Here is a 24,917-nt window from a genome sequence, read left to right as displayed (position 1 = left end):
AACCGAGGGCATGGCAGAAAACGTCTGCTGTCCAGCTGGCACAAAGGCAGCCCAGAGGTCCTCTCACTGTCTACAGGAGCTGCCCTGCCTCATGGCTTGATAAAGACACACACTGCTGGGCCCCCACCACTGAGTTTCTTATTCAACGAGTCTGAGACGGAGTGCAGGAGAGTGAATTTCTTGGGTGCTATTAGGAAATACTGAGGCTGCTATTCCAGATGCCACATTTTGGGTGTCACTGAGCTAAAGAACACGGGAAGAGTATCCCAGCTCCCAACTCCGGGGCAGAATCTCAGGATAGCACAGAATAGTGTCAACTCTTGAAATTTCATGTGGGGATTTCAGTGGGTGCCTTCTGCTCTAACAAAGGAGTTAACTTGTTGGACAGCTAGGTCTGAGCGGGCCTGGGTTCCTTGCGTAGCTAGGAGAGGGGGTGCCAGGCACCTGCAGCATGGTGGGGAGAACCCACTGGTAGCCGCTGAGAGAGAAGAGGTGATTGAAGTGCACAGCTGTGTTGATGACAGTGGCAGCATACTGCCTGAGCAGAGCACTGTCTTCGGGGTGGAGAATCAGAGCCCCATTGAACACGTTGAGAAAAAGCATGATTTCGTCTCCCCAGGGAAACTCGCTAGGCATGCCCAGGAACATTTCCTCCAGGAGCTGGATCCACAGGCTTTTCTGAAGGGTGTCGAGGCCAAAGAGTTCCTTCCCGGCTGTGGAAACATGAAGCAGCGGAGACAGAATTAGTCCGGCACCAGCCCTCTTGGCATGAGCAGGCGATCAAATACTACCGCACAACTATTTCCCATTTGCTTGTTCCAGCTCTAGAAATCCTACCGCTGAATGGTTTCCCAGCATGATGCTGCCTGCATGGGCAGGACACTTTTTCCATCTAAGGATCTGCACCAACAACCTCTTTTATTTAAGCCTGGGCAAGCCAGGACAGGCATTTGCAGTATCATGTTGTTAAACGAACTGCTGAAAGACATTCTCTGGCTGGGCAACAGTTAGGGTTGGGATCAGCATCTGGCTTTCTTATCACCATTTAGACCAGAACCCTTTCTGTCAGGAACCCTGAAGCCCAGCGATGGTAATTTAAGTGGCTTGTCCTAAATCAACCATGGTAACAAAGTAAGGTTCTTAGCTGGGTCTCTTGCTATGTCTCTGACTCTGCCTCACTTCAGGCATAAGTTACACTAATGAACAAAATTTAAATGTTGTATTCAGCGAGTTTTGCAACAATACAGAGTAATAAAACCCCAAGGCCTAGGTGGCTCATTTGTGTCCTTCCTACAGCTCCCTCACGCTTTGCCAGCAGTTCATGCATTTCTCCCCACCCGGAGGAACACTGTTCTGATCTGTGTCACTCAGGACTAGCTTGGCCTCCCTTTGATCTTCTTACTGCACCTTGTGTTTTGCTTACTCAAGGGACTCCCGTGCCGTAACACTGAAGGGTCACTAGTCCACTGGAATGTGTGGTTCTTACAGGCCTTCCCCTTCTTCCCCAGTTCTCTCTACATAGCTAAAACCATTAGATTACATTCCTAAAGCCAGTCACCAAGGTCTAGTCCCTAATTTGGTTACTACTTCTTCCTGAGGCTGACTACCAAGGTCTAATGAGCAAAGTATTGAAGTCCAGAAGTCAGAAGCCCCCTTTGGCACAACTAGTCAACATGTCCAATTAACATTAAACACCTCATCCTATCACGGGGTTCCTAATTTTCCTTTTATAAACAGCCATTGTCCTATGGGCCACCTCAGTCTCCTCTCTATTCAGAGGCATTCCTTTATTTCCCTGGGACAAATATCCCTTCCCCCTTTCCCTTGTTCCTGTCCCTTCTCCCTCGCCCTCTAGCCCCCTACCACTGCAGGCATCCTAGCCCTTTCTAGTGCAGATCTCATCCCTTTCTCCTTTTCCACTCTTAAAAATCACACCTGCTTGGGCAGTCTGTGGGGCTCCTGACAGTGGGCTCAGTATTTATCCCTAGTGCCTGAACTGGCTTTTTGGAGCTAATTCTCTATGGAGGGAGACCTTCCAGGGCCTCGTTCCTGCCTTAAGGTGATGTGTCAGACTTTGTTGACTTCCCATGGGAGGCCTCACCCTCTCTGAGGAATAGATAGGGGGGATGGGGTTGGGGGAAGTTGGGTGGTGGTGGGGAACAGAAAGAGGGCAGGAGGAACTGGGATTGGTGTGTAAAATAAAAAAAACAGATTGTTGTTGTTTTTAAAAGTTATACTCAATGTCATTCCCACTAATTAGCACTTTGTATTAAGTGTGTTTTGAAACCTTAATTTCTAATTTAGATAATCTCTGAAATATTTGTATCTGATAAATAGATTTTTTTTTTTAAATCACACCTGCAAGAACATGAGCGGCTGCTTTTCTGCGGGTGCCAGAGAGCAGCCACTTTAGCTTTTCTTTCCCGCTTAATAGCAGCTGTCTGTGAAAACAGGTGCTTGGGTGCGGTTTGTGCCTGATCCAGCTTCTGGAGGGGGGAGCCCTTCAGCTGGGCAGGAATTTCCCTTCAAACATCATTTCCCTGCTTCCTTTACCTGCTGCAATCCGTCACCAACACTGCTCTGCAAAGCCAGGGCTTGGAAAGGCGGCCCCAGCGGCCCCAGCGGCACCAGCGGCCCTTGGGAGTGTGTTAGACGTGTAAGTTTGGGATCCACCCTGAAACTGGCAGCTGGAGGATGGGCACCAGCATTCTGAATTTGAAATAACCTCCAACTGACTCGGGTGTATACTCAGGTTTGAGAACCACTGGTGTCCAGTGGTCAGATCTAAACACAGACATGAGAAAAAGGTGTGGAGGAGTGGTTTTCCTCCTGCAGTACCTTGAGGGTCGCTAAAGAGCGAAAACTCAGCGTCTATTGCACTCCGGGGGAAGGAGGGCAGCCGGAGAAGATCCTCCTGCAGCATGGAGACATGTGACTGCTTGTGCGCTGTGGGGATCTTCTGGGTGAGGGAGATGAGAAACAGCACTCGTCCCACTTCCTCCAGCTTCCTGGTAAACACCTAGGAGGAGCACACAGAGCAGAATTAGGAAGCTGAAAATTACAGAGTGAAGACACTAGAGATCTTCTGTACCAAACCTGACTGATAGAATGAAATAAGCGGGGTGGGGGGAATGGAAAGAGGAAGAACTGTTTATACCAGATAGAAACAATAAGCAATATTTAATGGACTCTCAGTCTCCGAAGCTGACTGAGCTTAGTGGGGCTGTGGCCTAGAGAAGCACAGATCAGGGACTGTCAAGAGAGTCGAGAAATATACAGAGCCCCATCTGTGTGGGTGTCACAACACGGAAGCCTTTCCCTGACAGGAGCTGGTACTCAGTGACAATCACCACTGCATCTCCACAGATGCTCAAAATGTTTCCTGGCAGTTCTGGGTTTGTCTTTTTTTTTTTTTTTTTTTTTTTGATTTTTCGAGACAGGGTTTCTCCGTAGCTTTTGGTTCCTGTCCTGGAACTAGCTCTTGTAGACCAGGCTGGCCTCGAACTCACAGAGATCCGCCTGCCTCTGCCTCCCAAGTGCTGGGATTAAAGGCGTGCGCCACCACCGCCCGGCTTGGGTTTGTCTTTTTAAAAAAGACAAAAAGGAATCTAGGAACAAGCTATTAATACAAAAGCTGACAGCCCCAGATATCCGCTTGTTCTAGAGTTTGGAAGGCACGCCTCTGTGGCTCTTGCTCTTGTCCTTTGTTCCTCTTGAAATCACTGACAAAGGACTAGGACAAGGAAGCTCCTGAGTAATGAACAGCTGCTGCAGAGACTTCTGACCTAGAACGTAAGCCTCCATGTTGTATTTCCCTGGGGGATTTCGACATCTCAGGGTTTCAGCTTGGAGGAGAGAGAGTGGTGCCCGGATTACAGCAGTCTTTGAAGTGTGAAATAAAAATCACACACGCTCTTGGAGCAGCATTTTTGACCATGCTTTTGATGATTGTGCTGCAAAATGAAATGCTATGGTTATTTCGGGGAGGCGCTCTTTGGCACTGTTCAAGCTTTGCCAGTTCCTTATACTTGGCAATAGACTGAGCAGTTAATATTAGCAATCTTAATCTTAATGGTAGTATCACTTATGTCTTCTAATGATATGCCATCCTCATTTATCTCATGAATGATATTTTAATATAAAAAGTAGTAGCCTCCTTGATGTGTGCAGAAAAAACGAGTTGATCAAGTATCTTTGAATTATTGTTTATGTATTTTTCTTAAAAATAAGTTTGTTAATACACAAGCACTAGAACTACATTGAGAAAATTATCAATTTTAGTACTGTGTATAAAGTCCTGTTCTGTATGCAGATTGCTGACTTTCTTTAGGATCAAAGTCTGATTTGAGATTAAGCATGCGAATGTTATTCTTCTGTCCAGTATTAGATTGTTTGGCTGTGTCTGCTCTGTTTTCAGGGTCCTAGTCTGTTGCATAGTAGGGATGGACTCTAGATCTCCGGCTTTTAGTTTGGTGCTATTTTGAGGCACTCACTATATTTTTACCTATTTTTCACCTGACAAGTCACTATACCAATAATGGCTGGTTCTGGTGGTGCAGACTGGTAGCATATGCTGAAGGGGCAGAGGCAGGAGGATCCGAGTTCGAGGCCAGCTTGGGCTACACATTTAGCTGGGCGGTGGTGGGGCACGCCTTTAATCCCAGCACTTGGGAGGCAGAGGCTGGTGGATCTCTATGAGCTCAAGGTCAGTCTGCTCTACAAGAGCGAGTTCCAGGACAGCTAGGACTATTACACAGAGAAACCCTGTCTCGAAAAACAAAACAAAACAAAAATAGTATACAAACTATACCATGTAACTTTGTGTGCACGTAGGACATGAGAGTATGCAGGTGTGCTTGCCAGAGGCCAACTTCACACGTTGTCATGCTCAGCCTTATTTCTAGAGATGGCAGGTGTCACTGAGCCTAGCTCGCACTATTTCAGGTAGGCTGGCTGGTCAGGGAGCCCTGTGGCTCCACCTTCCTCCCCCGCAGCACTGCGGGTACAGGTACACACCACCACTCTGAACTCTTTATGCGTGTTGGGGTCAGATCTAATGCCCGTATGTGTGCACAGCAAGCTCTTTACCCATGGAGTCATCTTCCCAGCCCCCCCCCCTTTTTTTTTTATTTAAGGAAGGATTTCATGAGAGTTTTGAAACCCTTATGTAGCTGAGGGTGAGCTTGAACACCATATCTGCCTCTGCCTTCTCAGTACCAGGGTTGGGATCATATACCACTATATGCCACCTATGTATTCCTTCAATACCACTTTATAAAAATGTGAAATGAAAACCCTAGAAACTAGCCTGTTAGTAAGTTAGTGTATTTCTATTATATGCTTCATAATATTTTCCCATATGAGTTTCTCTGAATAACTTATGCACCAGGATCCAATTTATAAAACTTGCATATTTGTGGGGACAATCTACTGAGCAAAGTTGCCTATCATCCATTACCAGAAGACAGGATCATGATGGAACTGCAGAGTCTCAAGGCTGGTAATGTGTGTGCAGGTCCCCCCACCCCAACAACATGACCCAGAATAAAGAGGTGTGGTTAAGCACCTGTTTCTGAATGAGCTCCTGTCCCCTTTCTGGATGCATATGCACAAGGTTCAGCTGTGGAGATACGGACCTCCGGAAGGGATAAATGTCTCGAACATAGGTCTGCAGTGGGTTACACAGAGAGAAAAACCAGCTCAACACAAATTACGTTTTATTTTCATTTCCTATTTATCCAAAGGCAGGCAGACACAACGTTTACTTATTTTCTAATGGTTTCTGCTTTTGCTACCTTACACTTCTCATTTCCACAGAACCTTAAAGAAGACAATATCCCCTCTTCAGGAAACCTTCACTTTGCCCAGTCTGGGTATCTACTCTCAGCACTGGGTGTTTTAGGGTTAACCTAAAGTAAGCCTGGGGACCACCTAAAGTGTCATTTTGTTTATTAGATCAAGTCACCATCATCATGTTTAAAGTAAGGGAAAGAAAACCAAAATGGCTAAAATTCCAAAGAGGCACACTGTTGCCATTACTGTATACATGGGCTAGTTAGTCTTCACTGTCAACTTAATGTCATGGGCTGGGGACCTGGACAGAAGAAAAAGGAGGAAGTGATCTGAGCACAGGCACTCCTGCTAGGCTTCCTGACTGCAGATGCTATGGGACTGATGAGCCCCCTCCAGCTCTTGTTACCATGCATTCCTGGCTTTAGTGGATTGACTTTAACCATGAGCTAAAATAACCCTTCCTCCCAAGTTCTCTTCTATATTGTATGTGGTCACAGCAATGAAAAGCTGTCAATACAATATAAAAATACGACATGTTCACCCATATCAACCATGATGATTGGCTAAGAGCTCAACCTGGCCTATCTCCTCCAATGATGACAGCCATCCCAGCACACACACTCTTCTCAGTTTCCCTTTACAGATGGGGCACTAAGGGATAGAAACAAATCAGCTGGTCCAAAGCCAAGAGACCCAAGTGACCATGCATATAACTGAATGAGTGATGCCTCAGCAGTAATAAGCTGTACTTAGGCAAGGTTTGGGCATGATGACCGCCGACTTACCTTGTTGTAGTGGATGAGGTTCCATCGTTTATCCATGAGGAAGTAATGTGTTGACTGGGATTCTGGGATGTTGAAAAACTCTAGACACTCCTAGAGCAATATCAACAAATTTTATAAATGTTTACCAAGACTGTAATACCTGGTGGGTAGATAATATGCTAGAAAGACACAAGGTAATTCTTAAAGGGACATGAGAACATATAGGGATATGTTTATCTAAAAGTAATATAGTAAAGGCTGGTAAAATAAGTCATCTATTCGTACAGTGTCCAAAGACTGAGTGACAGACTATGAAGGGTCAGTGGCACCTCCTGGGCATGAGATTAGGGAAGTATACTTAGTAACCACATTAAGAATAATCCTAACTATAATGTATCTAGTGCTTATGTAGGCTGGCTCCAGAGTCTTCCATGTAGATAACATGTATGGTCAAACTAATATGATACTACTAATGGAAAAGAAACTGACTAGAGAGGTCCTGTGATTTATGTTACACTGGCTGTAGTGAAGCCAGGAAGGGGACACACTGACTGAATCTTGGTATCCACCCTCCAAGGCAAGTACGCAAATGGGTGGTGTCAAAAGCTTGATAGTTTCAAAGAATCTCGAAGAAGTCTGAAAGAAAAGTCATGCCCCCACCTCCACTTTTCTACTTATATTAGGGTCCAGAACTGGGCTCCATTCTTATCCAGTAAGGAAAGATGATTAAGGATGCAGACTCCAGACTCCAGATGATTGGGGTTGCAGTCCTAGGATACTCATTGTGTTACAGTAAAAGCCTTGCAGGTACAGGTAGCAGCCAACTGCACTCCTTTTGAGGGGGATTCTTATAAACACTAGAAAGCTCTTTTTTTTGCCTGCCTGATTTATCCTGAGATGTATTTCCTGCGTCATCAGTGATTTCTGGACTATATAGATTGCTCTCGGTATTACATCAGCTGATGGCTAGAATTTACTTCTGTGAGGTCCAGTAAAAAGCTGAAACAGTAACGCCGAATGTTTCTAAACTGGAATCGACAGCTTTCAGGGGAACTGGGAATAACATCCAAAGGCAATGCTGCTGTTTGAGACAGAATCTGCCCAATTTCGCCTGCTTTAACACAGAGCTAAAATGTCAGTTAAAAGTGGCAGAAATTATAGAAGTGTACAACAGTAGAGGGGGTTCTAGAGAGTGAAGAATTGGATATGTTAGTTTGAATACAGAAAGTGCCATTTATTATAATTTTAAAGCATATTTACTGAGGAGGCCCTGGGCATGCATAACAATCTGTCAAAAAGACTTCCGCACCTTCAGCAGGGCTTCAAACTGAGTGTCCTCATGGACGGGCAACTGGGTTGGAATGTCACATTCGTTCTGTCCATGAACCACCAGGGTTTTGGTACCTACCCAAAATAAAAATAACTCTGAACATAGTGCTTCCTGGAAGTTTGCAGTCACGACATGAAACATTAAAACTGAAATAGTCTCAATAAGCTTATCAAGTTCTTCTTAATTTAATTTGCTTGCTTTTGAAACAGGTAATACAGTCTTATCCAGCCCAGACTGACTTCAAACTAGGTACATAACCAGTTTTTAAGAATACTAGTGACAATATGACATTTTTTCATTGAAAAATCCCAACTACACAGCATACAAATGTATAATTATCCATCCCTGTTGGATGATTATCACAAATCAGGTCTTTCAATAAAGTATTTCATAAACAGAAACTAATGCATTCATCATAATTGTGAGTTAGAAATCACATTTAAATATCACATACATGGAAAGAAGGCATGAGAAATGATTTTATTTTTCCACTGCTAGTTCTACTTATAAGGCTACTAAATGGCAGGGCTGATTTTAACATGGGCTTTTTTTTTTTTTTTTTTTTTTTTTGCTGTTGGAGCCAGTGTTCTCACCTCTGCTTAATTTAGCCTTTCTCTTCATTTCAATGCACATATCCTAGTATATTTTAATACTCTGCGCACAAGGATAAAGCTTTGTTAAAAATCTTCATCCCAAGGACAGACAAGCTGTGCTGAGAGCAGAGGAACTGCATCGAGAGTTGACAACACCCACTCTGTTCTTTCCTATTTCTCCCTTTTCCTGTTTTTCCCTCTTCCAGCTTTTCATAAAGCCTCCTCTCATTGAGTTTACAAAGGCAGAGGGTCCTTGCTGTAGAAACAATGCCATTCAAATGGCAGTGCCAAAAACTCACTCACAATGGCTTTCAGTTCGACTACTCTCTGCGATAGACTTAAATACATCTTTAACCTTGGCCACTCTTCAAGGACTGATTTCCTGGCACTCTGTTCAGATATCTGCCTTTTCATCTCACAACTCCTGACTGTTTGAAGGGACTATTATACTCCTTCTGACTATTCTAAACAAAAATTCTTGAGTGCATTCAATACGAGTGGTTGGAACTCTATTTTTCCTGTGAGTGAAAAAGTCCCAATCTTCCAAAGGAGAATATACACATATAATTAGACCTAGGGATTACCTGGCATGGAAGCAGTGACCAGGAGCTTCACCTCACACTGCTCCTTCTTCATCGTCTGCTTGAGATCCTTGAAGAAGAGGCCCTCCACATACCCGACTACCTCCCACAGGAAGGTCAGTGTGGCAGAGATGGCGTCCATCCCCCACTCACACGGAGTCCGCACGAAGTACATGATTAGTCCCACCTGAGTCAAAAGAACAAGCACAGAGCCGTGTTCTTCCTACACTCCAGTTTTCATTTTCCTGAATTTTCTTCTTAAAACTAAATCATCCCTGCATTTGTAATCTTTGCTCAAATGCTTCCTTAACACTTCCAGTGGCGTTAGTCAGGGGACAGCAGAGAGCCCTTGGCTGAGATGGCTTTCATGTGAATCAGACATTTATTTTTTCCTGGGCAGCCAACGAGTAGACACTGAGAAGGAAGACCAAATTTGTCATAGACACAATAAAGGGATTACAAACATTGCCCACACTTGTAGATTTGCGGTGTGAGCTGTTTATCACGCTGCTACAGATGTGTATTCATGTGGCTGAACCGGTTATAACACAAAGGGAGAAAAGGTCAAAGATAGTCATTTGTCCGTCAGTCTGCCTGGATTGAGAACAGTTAACATGCCTCAGGATCCAAACAGAATGCATAGTCAAATGCATTTTAAGGTTTTAAGGAGAAGAATTTGAATAAAGAGCAGGGAAGTCTGGAAGGGGCCAAAGAGAAGCTGTTGGATCATGATAAAGCATAAGAGCTGCTATGGAAACCTACACTTACCATTCTTTCTAGTGTGTGTGTGTGTGTGTGTGTGTGTGTGTGTGTGTGTGTAATGACTAAAAATGACATGAACTAACTAATGTAGGGAAGTTGCGTAATGCTGAAAGGAGGACCAAGAAAATAAAGTTTATTGAGGGTCTACTGGATGCCAAAGATTGTGCCAGGCAGGGATTTCCCCATACTAAAAGTGGAAACTTCTGCCAACCCCCCTTCAATTATACAATTATGAGGAATTTCTTGGGGAGGGATCTCCACTTTCCTTTCTCCATGTTCCTAATTCCTACCAAAAATCATTTCTAATCTATTAGCTGCTGATACTCACCAAGTAGTTGAATAGGATGTGTGATGTCTGAGCTGGAAAGTCTCCGATATTTAAGAGAAGTTTGCGCAGCATGTACATTAGCTCATCCTAAAAGAAAAGCAGACGCGTCAGCCCCCACACAGCAGCCCTCACACAGCCATGCTGTCAGAGACTAACTGCTTGAAAAAAGAGGAATTTTCCTAACTTTTGCCCTTCAGTTAATTTCAATTACGTTCACCACTTTAACATGGCAGAGCAGAAACCAATCCATAGATACTGATACTATATGTGATTCTTACTATGCAAATGAGCAGGACTACTTTTCTTTTATAGATAACATATAAATATCACCCCTCAGCAGACCATTTTATTTTAAAATACAACTTTGCACGGTGTCTACAGGTAACTGGTAAATCATGGAAGGGTTGTGCACTTCGCTGGATGCATTTGTCATGGCTGCCAGGTGGAAAGGGAATGTGGGGAGAGACCTAATCTGAGAAAGTACTATGAGCACTAGATTAATTGACTTCCCTAATTTGGTTTCCTAGGCTTCAAATCAATGAGATAAAATGAAGCCAAGGAAAGTTAAGTTGAAATGCCTGTAAACAACCTCACTTCCCAGAAGCCAAACTCAATCTTCCAGTGAATATAATCACAATAGAAATCATCAGTTTGGCCGGGCGGTGATGGCGCACGCCTTTAATCCCAGCACTTGGGAGGCAGAGGCAGGCGGATCTCTGTGAGTTCGAGACCAGCCTGGTCTACTACAAGAGCTAGTTCCAGGACAGGCTCCAAAACCACAGAAAAACCCTGTCTTGAAAAAACCAAAAATAAAAAATCATCAGTTTGTTTTCTTATTGTCCAGAAAATGACTTTTATTTAACACCTTACAGGTGTTCTGGTAAATTAGCTTTTCGGGTGATGGAGAACGTTAACATATTGGAATAACCCCCTTAGCATTCCAGGCTACCAAATGACTAGAATTCTGTAAATGTATTCAACCCTAAAAACATCAAGCTTCATTTAATATTTGTATAAAATATTGAGAATCTTGTAAGTCTTGGGGTTACCAAGCAATGTACCATGCACACATGGAAAAAAGCCAGAGAAATCTCAACTGTATTAGCAAAGATGAATATTGCATATGATTACATAAAAGGCACCTATTAGGAGACATCAGAGTACACTAACATCACACACCAAGATTGTCGAGTCCTTTGCTTGCTTCCAGCAGAACCCATACTCACAGATACAGACAAGGAAGAGCAACTCACTTGTCTATTGCTGATAGTCAATTTTTCCAGGAAATGTCGAAGAACTGTCGATGGATCTTCAATTAAACAGTTCCACAAGACTTGCTGAGCCACAGCACTGACTTCAGAAGAGAAAAGAAAGTAACCATAAGTTCATCAACCAGAAGAAGTTTTCACGTGATTTACTAAACTTCAATGAGCCCTTTTTTTTCTACTTTGAAAACTTTTCCGGAGTTGATGGTTTTCTATCATGTGAGTTTCAGGGATCTAACTGCTGACCTGCCAGGCAATTGGTACCCATTGGCCAGTAGTAGCATGATGGTTATAGGGGAAAGTGACCCCTTTTGATCAGATCTGAGGCTGTTCCACAGAATGGATTTCATGGCTGGTACTGTAATTTGGTCAACAAGCTATGACTAGGATTCTAGGGGGAACCTACTGATGCAATACTAAATGGTCTTGTTGTCAAACTAGCTTCTCAATATTTATGTTTATATCTACAGATATAAACTTATAAAAGGTAAGCTGCTCTTACCCTTGGTCAAAGACACTCTTCTTTTGCAGTGAGAATTGCTTAAGATAGAAACTCATGGTTGGTCCAAGTCTTGAGAATAAGGGGTTGCAAATATTCAGCCACACAATGGATATTCTCTATGACCCTCCTTCCATCCAAGGTTCAAGGAACATTGAGGAAGAGTGGGTAGAAAAAATGTTAAGAGCCAGTAGATGATAAAACTACTCTAAAATGCTGTCTTCTGGACATGGTTGGTGCAAAATCCACCCAGCAAGTGTGGTTGCCTGTACAAGACTAAGGCAGTCAAAACTCCAGTATGGGTGGGGGAGGGGCTCCGGAGTCTGAACTTTTTGCTCAAGAGCTAGTGGCATTTGATGGATGTAGAGGGAGGGAGAGTTACTTTTCTTTGGGCATGTGGCTATTATTAACAAGTTGCCTCTGGATAGTCCCACATCATTTCCACATAGTCAGCAATAACTGGATGTTACTAATATTGATAACAATGAAAAAAGAAAACATCCTTGCTAGAGGATTGGCACAGAAGTCAGGAGGGCTGGCTGCTGTTCAAGAGGACCTGAATTCAATTCCTAGCACCTACAGGGTGGCTCACAATCGTCTCTGATTCTAGTTCCAAGAGGTCAAGATGCTCTCTTCTGGTCTCCTCAGGCACCAGGTATGAATGTGTTGCACAGATGTATAAAAAAATAAAGTAAAATAAAAGGAAAGAAAACATCAAACTGAGAAAAAGAAGGGTTTGTGGGTCCCAGAGTGAGTTGGAGAGGGGTAGAAAGATGGATGAATATGATTAACATTGTCCACGTGTATGAGCTCCCAAGGTCCCAATGAGGAGCAGAAGGAGGGAGAACATGAGCAAAGAAGTCGGGACCATGAGGGATGCACCCACCCACTGAGACAGTGGAGCTGATCTATTGAGAGCTCACCAAGACCAGCTGGACTGTGACTGAAAAAGCATGGGATAAAACTGGACCCTCTGAACATGGCGAACAATGAGGGCTGATGAGACGCAAAGGACAATGGCACGGGGGTTTGATCCTACGTAATGTGATGGCTTTGTGGGAGCCTAGCCAGTTTGAATGTTCACCTTCCTAGATATGGACGGATTGGGGAGGTCCTAGGTCTTACCATAGGGCAGAAAACCCTGACTGCTCTTTGGACTGGAGAGGGAGGGGGAAAGGAGTGGGGGGAGGGGGAGAAGGGTGGGAGGAGGGGGCGTAGGGTGGGAGGAGGGGGAGGGAAATGGGAGGCTGGGAGGAGGTGGAAACTTGTTTTTTTGTTTATGTTTTTTTTCTCCTTTTCTAAAGAATAAAAAAAAAGAAATTTTCAAATAATAACTATTATTTTTTAAAAAGTAAAAAGGAATAAAGCTCACATGGTCCTGATATTTTAAAAAAAATGGTCCTCCGAACACTTTTTGTATTAAAAGGTAGAAAGCTGCTGGTTTTTGTTTCTGTTGAATATTTTCTCACATAAGGAAAAGAAAACAAGATTGAATCAGCACTACTTCGCAAGCACTGTTTGTGAGTATATTCGTGAGTATATTCAGTTGTCTTCACCCTGGAGAAGAGCCTAATGTTGGCAATGCAAGTCTTCGTTGAAATAATGTCAATTTCATTGCATTTTGCATAAATTTGGCTTTAAGTTTTAATTTTTAAAATGATTTTCAGATTCATTTATTTTAATATATATATATATATATATATATATATATGAGTGTTTTGCCTACATGTACGTATGTATACTACATGTGTGCCTGGTGTATGCAAAGATTAAGTCAGAGGGCACTGGATTCCTTGGAACTAGTCACAGAAGGTTGTGATCCACTATATCAGTGCTGGGAACCAAAGCAAATGCTCTTAACTGCTGAGCCATCTCTATAACCCCAGCATAAATTCCTAAAGCACTTATTTAAGTTTTAAAATGTGGTTTGGCTTAATATACAAATAAACTAGGCATGAATTTTTATTATCCAGATACTTTAAACAGTATCTATTTCATCAAGATAAAGTAGTTGAATTCGCAGTGATTTCGTTCATAGGAATAAATACATAATACTATGGGGACAGCGCTACTTCACTGCAACACAGGTCAGGATAAGGTTCCCTGGATGACCTTGGGGAAGAAAGCCTATGAATGGAGGTCAACAACACATGATCTTCAGTTTGAGCAGTGGTCCTCAGTTCTGCTGGTTTCTAAGCTACGAGTTTAGAATATAGTATGAATTTATCATCTAGACTATATTTTGATAAATAATACTAATATTTTTTGCTTCATAAATTAACCATCCAATTAAAATCAAGAGCTATACAAATAAATACTATGAATAAGAAATATATAATTTTAAGCTTTAATTTTCAAGTATCTTTCCAAATAATTAAAATGTATGAATGACCTCAATGCCCCTCGACCAAAGAATGGATAAGGAAAATGTGGTACATTTACACAATGGAGTACTACACAGCAGAAAAAAATAATGACATGTTGAGATTTGCAGACAAATGGATGGAACTAGAAAACATCATATTGAATGAGGTAACCCAGACCCAGAAAGACAATTGTCATATATACTCACTCATAAGTGGCTTTTTGACATAAAGCAAAGAAAACCAGCCTACAGTTTACAACCCCAGGGAACATAGAAAACAATGAGGACCCTAAGAGAGACATACATGGATTTAATGTACATGGGAAGTAGAAAAAGACAAGATCTCTGGAGTAAATTGGGAGCATAGGGACGATAGGAGAGGGTAGAAGAGGAGGGGAGAGGAAGGGAGGGGAGCAGAGAAAAATGGATATCTCAATAAAATCAATTTAAAAAGTGTGATAATGAGTGTGTGTGTGCATGCTTATGTGTGTGGTGCTAGAGACCGAGCCAGGAGTTTACAGACAGAGGCATAGATGGAAGGAAAAGGTTCTATCACTGAGCTCTATACACAATCCAGAGATGGGATTTCTAGGTCAAAACTGCTTACTAAAATATCTTTATAAGACTGAATAAAAGTCTTATTGCTTCAATAAAGCAATATGATATTTAAAATATGAAAATACAGAAAAAATTGGAGAGAAAATAAAAACTGTTAAGTTTAGCATAGAAAGCTACTAACTTTGGGGTCTGCTTTTCACATTCATGAAAATCATACATACACATATTTCAAAGCAGCTTATAGAAAATACTATTCCAAACTCTACTTAGCATTATGCAGAACACTCTTTAAGCTAACTTTTTTGACTAGGATTTCCAAAGTGTGAGAATGCTATCATACAGAAGCAACAAGATCTAATTGATATCCTGTGTTCAGGCATTTATATCATTTTCAAAGATCCATTATCACATATGATATATAATGTACAAGGTCCTTTACAAGTTTTTATACTAAAAAACCAACTTTATGCCAAAGGTTTTTCTAGTTTTCATCCTTTTACGCATATTGTGAAACAACATTTTAATGCTTCTCCCAAATTTATGCCTCTTTCTGAGGTGTTATTTTTCTTGATAGTTTTGTTGCCTTTTCTCTATCTTTGTATAGTTCAATTTGAAATAAGGTTTGCAGCTTTGTAAACAAAATGCAAGATAGTTTTGTTTTATGTAGTTGTGTTATTCATGTGTGTTTAACAGGCCCAGGGACTGCTTATAACTTTTGCTCATTTTAGGGTGGGTGTTAAAATTATTATTGAGTTTCAATATTAATAATAAAAATCTTGTGCTCTCTCTTGAAGTAAAAATATTAAAATTGGAAGAATATTAACCGTAGCTGAGTCTGGTGGCCTAGGCTTGCAATTCCAGTGCCTTGGCAGGGATGGGAGTGCTACTAAGGCAGGAGAATTTCAAATTCAAGGTTAGCCTCAGCTGTAAGTTAGTTTAAAGCAAACCTAGCAACTTAATGAGACTCGATCTCGACTTTTTAAAGGAAGAGGAGGATTGAGGAAGCATCTCAGTGTTAGAGGTCTTGGTTATTATGTGCAGGATCCTAGGTTCAGTCCTTAGCAAAGGATAAAAAAGAAAAACAAGGCAAAAATAATATTAACTTTTGTCCATTATAAATATAGCCACTTTATCGCTATTTTATTATTCCGTCTTTCAGACTTCTCCTGACTGGTATATCTGGAAAGACAGTCAAGCAGGAATGAAGGCTTTGATGTGACTGAATTAATAGCTGAGAATTCTGAGGTGGGAAAAAAAAATCACTGTTTGACTTCTTGATAGTCAAATATGATATATATTCTGGTAATAAAAATTTTCATGGACCTAGCAACCTATTTTAATGCAATTTCTTGGTAAAGGTAATAAAAGTAGCAAGAGAAGGGGGCAGAGAAACTGATTACATTAGCATGCTATGTTCAACATCTATAATTATAACATGTACATAGAACAATCTAGCATATGGTAGACAGGTTGCGTGTTTAAGAGAGAACTGCTGTTTCCCATCAGATGGCAGGGTAAGAATGAAACGGCTTGGCCGGCCGGATGATACCTGCCACTCCATCTTCTCGCACCTCTCCATCCTCCATTAAGTGAACGATGGGGAGGACTGCTGCACAGATGCATGCTGGGAATACCGCTTGCGGAGGCTGAGGCACATGGTGGTTTGGTGTGTGTTCAGTGGTGTGTTCCTCATCTGGAGGGAAAGACAAAATCCTAATGCAACAACAATTTGCAGTTCAAATCCTATTTGACAAAACAATCTATAATATTGCTAAAATAGAAAGTGTGACATCAGGGAGAGTGCCTTCCTCTACAAACAACAAAATCAACCCTCTTCCCCAGCACTGTCATTAACCTGGTATTGTAGAGGGAGCGAAGCACAGGCACAGTGAGAGAGGGAACTGGTTCATAGTATGAAATCAGAGAAAACAAAATTCTAAGTGAGGAGTAAGGCATTTTTCATAGTGCCATGTGTCACAGGCATGTGTGAGAGATTATAATACTATAGCATGAACATCGGGTAGCAGAAAGCATGTGCATTTAAGACAGGAATAGTGAAACCCAGCCATATTAATGTCCTCATCTGATAGATACAATAAATATTAAAATTGATAATTGCTTTGCTTAGAATAAAGGAAAGGGCAATGAAGGTAGTAAAAGTCAAGCAAGGTGGTAAAGTTATTTAACAGCATATTGATATGAAAATAAAGCCACTTATTATTAATACAAAATAAACATTTTTTATAACATATAAAGAATGTTGGCTCTTTGAGTGTTCTATAAGATAAGACTTCTCTTATGTGTCTATCGAGATTTTAGGGGCCTGTGAGGGGCTGGAAGATAAAAGCTTTACTCAGTTGTTTCCAATCTTACCTGCTCATTCAGTGCATATGGGGTGTTAAAGTGACAGATGTGGAGTAGATAGAATATAGACATCTGTCACATTATAAACTTTATTCACTCTTTTTTTTTTTTGAGATAGCGTTTCTCCATGTTGCCCTGGCTGTATTGGAACTCACTCTGTAGACCAAGCTGACCTTTAACTCACAGAGATTCCAGAGATCTACCTGCCTCTGACTCTCCAGTGCTGGGATCAAAGGCGTATACTGTCACTGCCCAGCTTTTTTTTTTTTTTTTGACTTGATTCACTTTCCATAGAAAATATATGAGGGACTCAGAGAAACAAGAAAACACTGTTCATATCCGGGAACAACTGCGGTCAACAGAACCTGTCCTGGGGATGCTTAGATGCAATGGTATTTATTAGGCAGTGGTTTTAAGGTAGCCATTATGAATCTACTGTATTTTCTTGTGTCATATAAACGTAAAAGTGGTTATAACAGAAAATAAATGTTACAAAACTGTATTTCATGTGGCATATATTGACTTTTAATATGGAAGACATACATCTTAGTTTATCCATAAATTGCCGTAAGTGGAAATGGGACTAAATTCTCCAAACAAAAGGCAGAATTAGTGGAATGAATAAAAAAATGAACATACAAACTTGACTCAAAATCATTCTGTGTATAAGAATCACAATATTGTCTCAAAATACAAACATAAATCTTGTGAACAAAACGAAAAAGAAGTTGGAAAGGTGAACTTCATGCTAGATGATGTATATTTTAAGAGAAAAGCTCTTACTACAGGCAAGGATGAACATGTTTTGTAAAGACTCTTATCAGGAAGATTAATTATATGTGTATGTGCATATATTGGTCGAACACTAAAGCATATAAAGCAAACAATGGCAGAATTAAAACAATAAAGAAACAATTTGACCATAATAACTGGAGACTATATGATTCTTTGTTAAGAGGGCATTTAGACAGAATTCACAAGGAAATCAAAGACTTAAACAGCACTGCAACCAGGCACATGCAAAGCGTCAACAGAAAACACTGCTATCCAGCATAGGGCAGGATGTACTCAGAAAGGAAGCCACAATAAGTTAAAGGCCTAACTCACACGATCTGTGCTTTCTTGTTCTATTATGATGAAATCAGATGTCAATAACTTAGGGAATTTGGGGAATTTACAAATATGTAAGAATTACTTGGACTCTAAAACACCAGCCAGTTAACAACTCACAGAAGAAATGAAAAGGATTTTGATATTTATGAAAAGACAAACGATATATCTCTATTTTTGGAATTCATCATGACAAGTGTTTTGAGGACAATTTATACCTTTGTGAATACTCAGCTATGTATATCTTTGATACTGAAGCTAGATGATGACCATACAGGAAATGAAAACTACTGGGCTGGAGAGATGGCTCAGAGGGTAAGAGCACTGGCTGCTCTTTCAGAGGTCCTAAGTTCAATTCCCAGCAACCACATGGTGGCTCACCACCATCTGTTATGAGACCTGGCACCTTCCTTGCCAGCAGTACATTGTATGCTTAATAAATAAATACATCTTAAAAAAAAGAAATGAAAACTGTGGACCAGTATCCGTTATGCACACAGGGATGAAACTCCTCAACAAAGTATTTTTAGTATCTAGACCCATATAAAAGAAAGACTGCATACTATGAACAAGACGGCTTGTTTTTGCAATGGGATGTAAGCATGGGATAACATAAAACAAGTAATGTAATATGCCATGTCAATTAAATAAAGGAAAAAGCACAGGAGGACTTTAATTAGTTCATAAAAAACATTTGACAAGTATGAGATCATTTCATGATTAAAACACTAAAACCCTGAGAATCGAAAGGAAGTGTGTTTACATTACAAAGACTATCTACTAAAAATTCATCGTTAATACAATAATGGATGGTCAGAGACTAAATGCTTCCCACTTAGGGTTGCTAGTATCATTGTCCTTGAATTAGTAGGGCTACGCAGTCAATAACGAGAAATATAAGAAAACTGCATTAGAAAGAAGTGAATAATTTCTGTTTGCAAATAACATGACTGTAACTTCAAGATTATATATAATACATAATAATATATAATTTATATATAATCCTAAGGAACATACACAAAATATCACTAAAAATAATAAACCATCTTGCAAGGCAGTGGTGGCACATGCCTTTAATCCCAGTACTTGGGAGGCAGAGGCAGGCAGATCTGGGTGAGTTCAAGGCCTACTTGATCTACAGAGGGAGTTCCAGGACAGCCAGAACTGTTACACAGAGAAAACCTATCTCAAAAAAAAAAAAAAGGAAAAAAAGAAAGAAAGAAAGAAAGGAAGGAAGAAAAAGAAAAAACAAAAGAAATAAACAATCTCATCAATCTCAATTTTTCAGGTTATAAAACATATGTGGAAAAATTAACTTTTATTTCCACACATTAGTAATAAAAAGCCTTGTAAGTGAAATTTGAAGAACAAGTTTCCATAAACTGGCAACAACAACAAATTAAATAGGAATAAATTCAACAAAAGAAGTGTAAGATTTGTAAACCAAAAAAAAAAAAATCACACATATTAAAATAGTATGGATGGACAGATAACCCGTGTTCATGGATACATACGCCTAATGAATGAACCCATCTTAAAATTCACACAGGAATGCCAAGAGATCAAGAATAGCTAAAACAATCTTAGAGATGAAAGCAAAGTGAGAGGGGGCTTTCACTTCCTTTAACTAGAAAGCTATAACCAAGACCGAGACCGAAACAGATCAAAATAATAGAATCATGAGATAGGCCGCTTCGCTCACATTCTTTTGAAGATAGTGCCAAGAAAAGTTAAGGGAGGGTATACTTAATAATTAATAAACAGGACAACAAGATACATCTCAGCAAAAGAATAAAGGCTGGATGCTAATATCACAGAAACCTTGAACTCAAATTTGCTCACATAACTAAATATAAACTCTAAGTCATAAAGCACTTCTGATATTAGAATATGTTTCAGAACAAAGTAGTCATCAAGAACAGCACGCTGGCCAGAAGACACACCTTCAGCACTGACTGCTGAGCGTACAGACCAGACTGACCCTCTCCGGAAGGAGTAATTCCGGTGGGATGTACTGGAGGTGCAGGATGGACTCACAGACAGCCGTCGGGATGTCAGATTGGCGACTTCTTCTACTGGCAAGCAGAATGGGGAATGTGAATTTTGGTTTTATAACACAAATTTATCATCGCCACAAGTAAAGTTGTACTTACGTCAAGTACTCCCACTCTCAGAACAGAATGCTAGATAACTTTACTACATACTTAGAAAACCAAAGAACTTCTACAGAAGCAGAAAATTCCTTGTAAAATTCCCCACAAATGCTAAATCAATGAATTTAGAATGGTTCACAGATCATCTTTTTGATAACCACCAGAAAGCTATTTATACTTGGGGACGTTAAAAAGAGCTAATGTGCAAGCTTGTTTTTAGTAAGGAAGACTCAGCAAATTTGCTGTTTGTGCATGGGAGATTCATCTTTCGTGAATGACAACCAGTTCTCGACCTGCTATCAGACTGGTTTGTTCAAGGTTACTACTACTCTCTAGGTATGCAATAATTCTAAACTTCAGAAAATAGCATTTTTCTCTCTCTTTGTGAAGGAGAGACGGGGAGAGCATGTCACGATATCTCATCCTTATTTATCTGAAAGCCGGTTCTTTCCCTGTTGCATGCCCCCCACCACCATGAAGTCCCAGCTGGGAAGGCACCTTCTTCCTCAGGCTCTGAGTTGGGTGTGCAGGTGGGCTCATAGCAAGCCTCTTGGGTGATGGGGATGGCGGTAATCAGGCTGGCTTCACGACCAAGGCGTTTCTTCTCTTCTTCTTGCTGCAAGTTCTTTAAGATGTGCTCTGCCCGCTGATGAGAGCGGGACACAGCCCGGGCAGAGAAGGATTTCTGTGAAGACACAAAAGCAAGTGCATGGCCACATTTCTTACAGGATCATAGGCACCAAGAGTGATCCAACAATCACTCAAAGATGGGAGCTTGCCCTCAGGAAATGTTAGGTCATCCATGACCTAATTCATATCCATCTATGTATCTATGTATCTATGTATCTATGTATCTATGTATCTATCTATCTATCTATCTATCTATCTATCTATCTATCTATCTATCTATCTACCTACACACACACACACAACACACACATATAAAAATTCTGCAGTTGGTGATTTTCCCCCTACTCATAGTTATTCCTCAAGAATGTCTGTGACTGCTGGAAACAACTGTATTTCACATGTTCAGGTGATATCAATTCACGATTTAAACATGAAGAATAACTTTTATTAAATTGGCTTTAAATGAGAACATTTATCATATAAGGTTAATCAAATAGAACATGCAAAGGATAAAGAAAGAGTTATTATGGCTCTCAAATAAACTACTTAGTTAAATGATTTACTTCATTTTATCACTCCAGTATTTGCACAATGTAAATAGCATTCCTCAGTAAGTACGGTGGCACACTGGAAATACTCTGTAGGAGATTGCTACTGAATGTGAAGTAGGATGCTGTAAAGTTGAGTGCAAAATAAGAAGTAAAAACATTAACACCAATCTACTGTTCCACACATGAAAGATAGAGATTAAGAACAGAAGATTCATCCCATGCAGTGGCTCCACCATTTATGTCTTCCTTAGTAACGATGCATTTGCTGAGAGCCGCTGAGAGCTGTAGGGACAGAGTCAGTGATCAGAGCATGGCAGTGGCCACTGGAGTAGAAGTACGATGGCAAGTTCACATCTCTCTGCTGCCCTACAGTCACAGATGGTTCTAGAGATAACCAGTTTACCATGATGCATGCTATAAGCAGGCGAATGATGCAGCATCAGCTCACATGGTTAGTTTCCAGGGCCAGGTAGCTAAGCTGGTCTGTTATAAGGCAGACTGTAGCAGCTGGAAACAGAGAGAATGAACACTGGATATAAAATCCGGAAATGGTTCTCATCCGTTGTTGGAAAAGAGTTACTGGTATCAAAGGAACCCATCTGGGAGGAGATTCAAAGACACTTGTGTTGGATGCCTGAGTTACTGCACACGTGATTGAAGAAACAGGTGTGCTTTCTTAGTCACTGCCAGGCCATCAAGCATGGAGACAATAGCATATGTGAGGGATGTAAGGGCTCAGATGAACGGTTCTACAGAGAACACTGCAAATGCCTAGAAAAATCTATGCACGACCTGCAGAGATGTTCAACTCCACATACTCAACTGTTTTCAAAGATGCGTGAATCAAAATACCAACAATCTATTTTACCATTCAAAGTATCTGATATACAAACCGTGTGAGCTGAAGTCCCCACCCCCATATACACAATGCAGAAAAAAAATCACACTGGTGTTCAAAATTTTGTAGACCTAGACAGAATTTCATATTTGTGGAAAGTAGGAATGCGCAAACTGAAAGCCAAAATTAGTTTAGTCTTTATTTAGTTCCCTTAATAGCCACTAACTACAAACCTCTGCAACTGACCTAAAACCCCTTTTAACAAGTAACCTGTGGGATGTCTTCGATTCATAAACCACAAGGCTCTACCAATGCCAAAGCTAAAGATATTAAAGGGTAGTGTCTGAAGCAGAGAATGCCCCATCGTTCTTCTAGAACTCTCTAATCTTCCCACACGTTTATTTAGTAATCACATTGATTAATGACTTTCTTTTGTTCTGAGACTGAGACGTGCATGAAACTTCTGGCAAGGTATCATTCAAAATAGTACAAATCTATATCTGTGAGCCATGTCGCTAATATTTGGTGCAGAATTAGCTATCTCTTATTTTTGTTAGAGGAAGAAATGAGTTTTGTACTGACAACAGAAAATGTATTTTTGTATAAAGTGCAAGGTAATGGTATAATCTTTCAAAAGGCCTTTGGGGAGATATATGAAATATACTTAACATATACACACCAAATTATGAAAATTCCATGGGAATTTGTTCATGGACATATGGTGGGTTTTCACCAAGATATGTTCCCTTTCTATATTTCCTTCATTTTTGAGCTTCTAAAAGGCACTCTTGTTAATGTAGAGGCATGCTACTCGGTAGATGATAAAGGTGTGTTTTGAAGACATCTATTCCAAAAGGCACATATTTGCTTTGTTCTTTTTTTCTGTAAATAACCTCAGCTGTATCTGTTACATGTGGCGGTGATAGACACGGGGACTGTAACACTAATTGGTGGCAGTGGTGATGGTGGCGACGGCAATGAAACGAGAAAGAAATTTTTGAGTCCGAAGTTACTGACTTTTTGTTTCTTCTTGCTGGACCCATGTCTTCAACCACCAAGCAGCTCACACATTGCAGTTAAATTAATATAATAACAAATAGTAGCAAAAATGGTTTGTTTTCCAGTAAATAAATGCCTGTTTCATGCTTTGACAATAAAACAAAATTTAACTTGGCGGAAGCTGGTTTCTCCTATTCCTCGTACTGTGGGTCACTGTGGCTTTCTGTGTTACTGCATTCTCATAACAAGAAACCAAGCGGTTTCCTGCATCCCATGCAGTGTGGGGATATGGGAAAGAAAAGGCCGGGTACTCACGGACTGGTCTTCATTAATGGGGTCCTGGACACTCCCACTGCACTGAGGGACCCATGGAGGATCAAACATTGGGACAGATGGCATTCCAAGTACTGGCGAGGGCAAGGTGAAGTTTATACTGGGAGGCGGGATCTGTTAGTTAACATAGAAGAGTGAGGTAAGATGGAGGAGAAGCTGGAAATAGTAGGAGGTAGAGGTCAACATCTTCTGCCTTAGTAGGTGTCAAGAGTCTGAGTGTTCCCTTAGAGGCATAAGAAACACCAGAGAAAAGGGCTGTTTTCTAAGATTTTTCTGTCACAGCGCACAGCATGATCCTCTTTGGGCTTCAGTTTACTCATCAGCAAAATGAAGTGTTTTAGCAAAATGATCTCAAGTTGTGCTGATCGCTCTATGCTGCCCCAAATGTCTGTATGTGTGTGGACAACAAAAAGCCTGGACAGTTACAGTCCACACTTAGGTACTTACCCCCGAGGATGGCAATGAGATATTCAGGCTACTACTGACTTGATTTTCTTGTCGTATGCTCTTTTATATTCCAATTTGTTTAATCAAATAGCATTTATTTATTTATGAGTTAAGTGTACTGATACATTTATAGGGAAGAAGAATTCTTTCGCTGCGCACTGTGGGTCTGGGTTTCATGCATTTAGACAAGCCCTAGGTTGGTTGTGCTGATCTAATCTCCATGGACATAGCATCTCTCACCTTAAAAATCTGCTGGGCTCCCTCTTCCATCCTTGGCCAGACCTGATAGCGAAACCTCCAGAGCGTGTGGAACTTGAGGACAGCATTCAGTCTCTGTACAGTTTCTGCATGGTGGAACTCGGACATTAGCATGTCCGACACAGCTTCCGGTACCTTCACCGCACACAGCAGGAACATGGCAGCTAAAGACAGCCAACAATTAATTCATCAGCTGCACATCTTAAGACACTGCGTTGTTTCTAGGGTTTGAGGTGATATGGGAACTGTTCCTATCTCCTCACAACCAGCAGTGTGAAGTAATAAGGGCGGCGGGGCTGCGTCCCTGGCACCCCAGCCGCCTGGCCGGCTAGCTTATGCCCGAAATAACAACACACAAACTGTATTCATTTAATCACTGCTTGGCCCTTCTGCCCT

General features: G+C 40.9%; 1 protein-coding gene across 8 annotated transcripts in view; it reads right to left on the bottom strand.

The window, feature by feature from the left end:
- Unc80 (unc-80 homolog, NALCN channel complex subunit) overlaps positions 1-24,917 on the bottom strand; it is a 180,762-nt gene that overhangs the window by 46,656 nt on the left and 109,189 nt on the right. For 7 of the 8 annotated variants that reach the window (XM_041631949.1, XM_041631953.1, XM_041631955.1 and 4 more), the window contains 13 exons: positions 24,504-24,685; positions 23,799-23,930; positions 20,964-21,150; positions 20,256-20,387; positions 16,388-16,531; positions 11,405-11,505; positions 10,152-10,238; positions 9,065-9,248; positions 7,867-7,961; positions 6,579-6,668; positions 5,567-5,668; positions 2,839-3,019; positions 445-713 (listed from right to left, as the gene is read on the bottom strand). In XM_041631949.1, the coding sequence (XP_041487883.1) occupies positions 445-713; positions 2,839-3,019; positions 5,567-5,668; positions 6,579-6,668; positions 7,867-7,961; positions 9,065-9,248; positions 10,152-10,238; positions 11,405-11,505; positions 16,388-16,531; positions 20,256-20,387; positions 20,964-21,150; positions 23,799-23,930; positions 24,504-24,685 (1,886 nt within the window). The remainder of the gene's footprint in view (positions 1-444; positions 714-2,838; positions 3,020-5,566; positions 5,669-6,578; positions 6,669-7,866; positions 7,962-9,064; positions 9,249-10,151; positions 10,239-11,404; positions 11,506-16,387; positions 16,532-20,255; positions 20,388-20,963; positions 21,151-23,798; positions 23,931-24,503; positions 24,686-24,917) is intronic. The other variant, XM_041631950.1, reaches the window with a different exon arrangement.

This window comes from Microtus oregoni, unplaced genomic scaffold, assembly GCF_018167655.1.
Source record: "Microtus oregoni isolate MIOR12 unplaced genomic scaffold, Mior012 000038F_ref0000394, whole genome shotgun sequence".
Classification (NCBI taxonomy): Eukaryota; Metazoa; Chordata; class Mammalia; order Rodentia; family Cricetidae; genus Microtus; species Microtus oregoni.
This window is presented reverse-complemented; position numbering and strand designations above follow the sequence as displayed.